This window comes from Diceros bicornis, chromosome 25, assembly GCF_020826845.1.
Source record: "Diceros bicornis minor isolate mBicDic1 chromosome 25, mDicBic1.mat.cur, whole genome shotgun sequence".
Taxonomy (NCBI): Eukaryota; Metazoa; Chordata; class Mammalia; order Perissodactyla; family Rhinocerotidae; genus Diceros; species Diceros bicornis.
Genome location: NC_080764.1, coordinates 26,680,107 through 26,686,106, shown reverse-complemented (window position 1 = coordinate 26,686,106; position 6,000 = coordinate 26,680,107). Strand labels below are relative to the sequence as shown.

Genomic DNA, 6,000 nt, shown 5'->3' with positions numbered 1-6,000 from the left:
ATAGACTGGGTTGACCTCAGGCAAATTATACAGATAGATATGTGGAGATTATGCAGCTAAGCTGCTGACTAATAAAGCCCAGAGGTATAGAGAGTAAAGCTCTGGGGGCAGAGACATTCCCACTAGCTCTTGAAGGAAACATTCAGGTTCATATAAAGCCATAGATGGAAGTTTTATTTGACTCTGTTGCCTTGGTACCAAGATGGTCATTTGGAAAGATGCTGAAGAGGAGAAAGTGTATACAGAAGTGTGGCAGAATGATGGAATGATGGCATGGGAATGGGGTCACGAGGCAGCTAGCTCCCACTCTGTGTTGTTGTTTACTTTTACAAATGGGGAAAACAGAGTTTCTTTTTTATCTTTCCTTTTTTTTTTTTTTTTTCCACTTTGGAAGCCAAATGATGCTTGTAAGAAATTAAAACTGCAGTGGAAGGAGCTGCAAGTGATTTGAGAATCAAAACATGAAGAAATGATTATAACAATGACCTAGTTTTTGGAATGTTGACAAGAAAAGGTGTTGAAAGAGCAGCTAAGGAAGAAGATTCTAACCAAAGAGGACCGGGAAGACATATAGGGGCCCAACAATTTGGTAAACTAGCTAAAATTAAACTTTTAGTTATAATTTTGCTTGAACATACTTTAAAAACAATTGATTAAATGTTAATTATTTAAAAAAAAATTACAAAAGTAGTGCATGATCAATGAAAGAAAGTCAAGCAATACAGATATATGCAAAATTAAAGGGAAGATCTCCCTCCTTCTTTCCCCTACAGGGGCAAATACTCCTGTAATCTATCTTTCAGAACTTTTAAAATACTGTACATATTATAAATGTGTTTTTGGGGTGGGGGCTAATACTATATATACTGTTTTACAATTTTTTTTCACTTAATAATATAGTATAGACATCTTTCTACTTTTTTAAAAAAGTAGACATTATTTGTATTCTGATTTTTAATGGGTAATAATTATTTTAAACAAAGTAAAATGGAAAAGAAGGCAACTTGGCAATTCTGAAACTTAAGAAAATCCTATATTTGATGTATTTAAGATGTTTTTCTTGGTATGATATACTTACCCGCGTGTTTTATAAGTTGCTGGTAAATGATACCCTACAGATAGTATTCCACCTACCAGGATAAGATAGGAATAGGTTAGAAGGTGAGAGATATGCTACAGGTGATAAAAGCAGATTTCATAAGAGTATGTAGTATAATTCCAATTCTATAAAAGGTAAGTATATGCATAGAAAACAGTCTAGCACCATGGACACTAAAATGCTAACAGCTGTTATCACAGGATGGTTGGAATATAGGTGTTTTTTCCCATTACGCTTTTCTGTATTTTCAACAATGAACCTTTATTACTTTTTAGTAGTTCAAAAGTAAATGTAATTTAAAAAGTGCAATGCACCTGATGAAAAAAGTTCATGTCCAAAAGCTACAGAAACCAAACCCATCCGAATTAGCTTCTACCCCATCCCGAAAGCCCAGAGTAACAGAGTAGAAATACCAGGCCCTCTTTTGATTTTCTTAATTTAAGGAATTAGATTTGAGTTCCCTCATTAAAAGAAGGTAATCTTTAGCATTATTGAAAGAGTTGATCAGAAAATGAGACAAAAATCAGGAGATCATATTCCTTTATTACATATATGAAATATAAAAAAATTAACAAAGCAATATATATATATTTTTTGCAAGTCCACAGGACCTCAGGAAAAAAATGTGTTCTGTATGTGAAGTTAATCTTATGCCACTGTGGTTCATGTTTTGTATATTCAAGTACAGAAGAACCTGCAGGGATAATGGTTATGCATGGATAAAGAAGATGAATAAGAATGAAAACTTGTAATTTCGTGAACTATCACATATATGTGTAAAAAAATGAGTAAATATAATGACCATATACTGTTAATGAAGACAAGGAGGAAACTGTTTCAATGTTCAGATTTAAATACTAAACACAAAAATAAAACAAATTCTGTGTCTACAATAATTTTTGAAATGTACACAAGTGCATTGCAAATAAATGAGCTTTTTAAAATTTAAAGTCCATTTCCTCTTTATGGAAGCATATTTCTACACTTATGATTTCTTTCTCTTATTTTAAAGTCTCTTCTTGTTTAGAATTTTTAAAAAGTTTCATCTTGGCCAGTATCTGTGGAATCTAACCTCTAGCCTGAAGCTGAGATTTCATGCAAACATATTCTCCTTTAAGGTTGCGTCTTCACATAGTTGCTCCAAGTATTCAGAGTTAAGTAGTAGGACTTCCTTTATACGGCCACTTTTGTCCACAAGTTGTGGCAGTGCTTCTGTTTCAGTAGATTTTCTTACATGCTTTTTCTTTTCTTTCTGTGAACAGCAGTCTCCAAACTTTCACAGCCCAAGTGGTAGGTAGTAAAGTGCTTTATACAAGGAAATACTATATACATGTGGAGAGGGTCCATTTAACACCCCGCAGACCAAAGTTCTCACACATCACGCAAGAAAAGGCTCTTTTTAAGAAACACCTTTTCTGATAGTAGGGTTGCGGATTCTTTAGAAATCTCAATAACTTTAAGTAGCACAAATGTAAGTATCACATCTGAAGCTGGGAGGCGTCTTGTTAGATGTATTGCCCCTAATGGATTACTGCTAAATACCATACTGCTATTAAAATATTCTTAATAGTTATGAATTTCAGAATCAGTCCCATAGAAAACAGGTATCAGCATAGGATTTTTCATTCTTCTTTATGAAACAAATTATGTTTAAACATGGGCCAAAAAGAGATAGGTTAGACAAGGCCCATGCAGTGGAACATTTCTATACATTTTGGCACTTAAAAAGAATTCCAGTTTCATTTTTGAAGTCTCTTTTCCATTAAGTTTGTGTTTTGTACATAGAGAAGTGCCATTATGTGCTATACACATTTGTTGCTACTTGCACTCTCTTTTTAAAATATCCATGACTTTTCTTCCAAGAGATGGTTTCCAGAGCTGGACAAAACTTTTCATATTCACGACTAGTTTGCCTGTTCTTACATCCTCATGTCCTGCTACAAGGTACTCCAAACCTAAAAGAGAACAAAATTAGGGGCTATATAGTATTATAATTTATTGAAAGGTGAAATGTGACTTCAGCAGTGTTATATATTCACGGTTTTATATACTCATGGTTGAAATAGGGAGTCATAGGCAATAAGAGCTGACATTTAATAAGCATTTACTATGTGCTAAGTGCTTTACATGTATTGTCTTTTTTAAAATTTTTATTTATTTATTTTTTTTCCCCAAAGCCCCAGTAGATAGTTGTATGTCATAGTTGCACATCTTTCTAGTTGCTGTATGTGGGACGTGGCCTCAGCATGGCCGGAGAAGCGGTGCGTCGGTGTGCGCCCAGGATCTGAACCCCGGGCCACCAGCAGCAGAGTGCGAGCACTTAACCACTAAGCCACGGGGCCGGCCCCTGTATTGTCTCTTTTAATCTTGAAAATAACCCTATGAAGTAGGTATTATTTTTCTTCTTGTTTTCCAAATGAGGAAACTGAGGCTCAGCAAGATTAAGAAACTTGTACAGTGTCTCAGAGTAGCAGCATTCTGATTTAAGCTCAGGTCTGTCTAATTGTAGAACTTTTATTCTATATTATACCACCTTCTATGGTAAAGAAGGGAGGATTCTATGGGCACTTAACATAAGACTATAAATGAGTATTTCTTGGAGATGCACTATGTATGGTAGTGTATATTAAGAAGAGTTTTATAAAAGTAAAACAACCTTGGGAAAACACATTGGAAGAGAGCCTTGGATTATACAAACTAACACATATTTCCTACATAAAGTTGATGTGTTTTTGGAATATAGGATGGTTATTTGTCATACATTAAAAAAAACTGATGAGCCTTGACCAGAACTAGGACTGACCTTGTAATTCAAAATTCTTTTCAGGCTTCAAATAAAAAATTTTGGCTAACAAACACACACAAACAATGAAAGGACTGTCTCATTATCTATACATTAATAAAGAGAAATACGATAATCCCCCTCAGCAGATGTTTGTAGTAATATCAATATTAGTATTTTGAAACAATTTTTTAAAATATAAGATAGAGCAAATAAGAAATTACATTTATAAAAGAAAAGTTTCCAATATAAGATGAAGAGACATATACTTTAAAACTCAAATTAGGGCCGGCCCGTGGCTTAGCGGTTAAGTGCGTGCGATCTGCTACTGGCAGCCCGGGTTCGGATCCCGGGCGCGCACCGATACACCACTTCTCCCACCACGCTGAGGCCGCGTCCCACATACAGCAACTAGAAGGATGTGCAACTATGACACACAACTATCTACTGGGGCTTTGGGGAAAAAAAAAAGGAGGAGGAGTGGCAATAGATGTTAGCTCAGAGCCGGTCTTCTTCAGCAAAAAGAGGAGGATTAGCATGGATGTTAGCTCAGGGCTGATCTTTCTCACACACACAAAAAAAACAACTCAAATTAAGGGAAAACACTAGATGTTAAAATCCAATTGAAAATATCAATTTAAACTCATGGTTTAATATACATATTCTTGTTCATTCACTGAAATGACTTAGAAAAAATGTCATCCCAGTAGTACTGAACACCTGTAACAGACATACTGTGGTCTCTAATAATAAGTCTCACTAACAACAAAACAAAACAAGGCTTCTTGGAGAATGGCTTATTTCAGGTCCTGGGCAGGAAGATACAAGGTAGGCAAGGGATATCTGGAAGCTTTCAAAAATTAATGGGGATCATTTTAGAAGGACACAGAGCTAGCAAGAAGGGGTTTTAACTTGTCAAAGTTGTGATAATTTGAGCACCAAGAAGCATAATAATTGTGTGTACTGAAACATACCAAATCAACAAAAATCCATAGTTCCAAAATGAGAAATAATTCTCATAATTCCAAAAGAAAAATCCAGAGAAAAATTAATTTGTCATCTTTTGATGCAGCTATTAAAACCATTCCCTTCTTGGAAAATTTGAAGTTAAAGAGAAAGAATTTAGCATTTATCCTGACTTTACAACAGGAACTGTATTTCCTGGTAGCCTAATAGCCCAGCTTGGGAGAGAAAGTCCCCTTACAGAAGAATGTCAGCTAATAAATGAAGAGAATTAGATGGAATTAGAAAAACATCATTTCTCAAACTCTAATGAAATTACTGATTCAAGAAGGGATTAGCAATTGGTGATAAAATCATTAAATGAACGGTTAAGGGGAAACTGGATGTTTGTATAGTGACTAAGTAACACCACACTCATTATTTTCTAGTCTCAAAAGGGAAAACAAAACTGCCCAAAGGAGAGATCAGACCATCATCACTCTAACCCAAAGGTCAAATTTAGCAACACTGATGGTGAGTCATCCAGGTACTATGTGTCTTCTGATGTGATTCAACATGAAGCACACAACAATATCTGTAATGAAGTCTAAGCAAAATGTGTACCTTGAATCAATCAAGTTTTTTCTTTGGAGATTGCAGGAAATATAGGAAGTAGAGGGACAATTTAAATGACACCACAAGGACCAACCAGACAAATATAGAAGGTAGGATCATCTATAGGACACCTGGCCTGGTTTCCTCAACAGTAATAATTATTTCAACAACAATAAAAAAGGAACTGTGTTTGAATAAAAGAGACTTGAGGGACTTAAAAACTAGATACAATGTGTGATCCTGGATTGAATACTGGCAAGGACAAATCAGCTCTAAAGGACATTTTGGGATCAGTTGGGAAATTGGAATATGGTCTGAATCTTAGATTTTATGAAAATAAACTAAAATTGAGGGTAAAGATCATTAACTGAATAAAGCGGGCTGCAGAATGGAGCATATACTATGATTTCATTTTGATTAAAAAAATACAATATATACATGCACAGAGAAAGATCTAGAAGGATTTGCACTAAGATGTTACCAGAGATGATCTCTGAGGGGTAGAAATGTGAAATTTTAAATTTTCCCCTAAATTTCTAAAATGTACATATATTGCTTCTAT

At 34.9% G+C, this 6,000-nt stretch overlaps 1 protein-coding gene across 1 annotated transcript in view; it reads right to left on the bottom strand.

The window, feature by feature from the left end:
- Positions 1-1,628: 1,628 nt before the first annotated feature.
- Positions 1,629-6,000, bottom strand: part of NTN4 (netrin 4) — a 107,752-nt gene continuing 103,380 nt past the window's right edge. Inside the window, exon 10 of the mRNA XM_058568637.1 lies at positions 1,629-3,054. Coding sequence (XP_058424620.1) covers positions 2,918-3,054 — 137 coding nt within the window. The 3' untranslated portion in view covers positions 1,629-2,917. The remainder of the gene's footprint in view (positions 3,055-6,000) is intronic.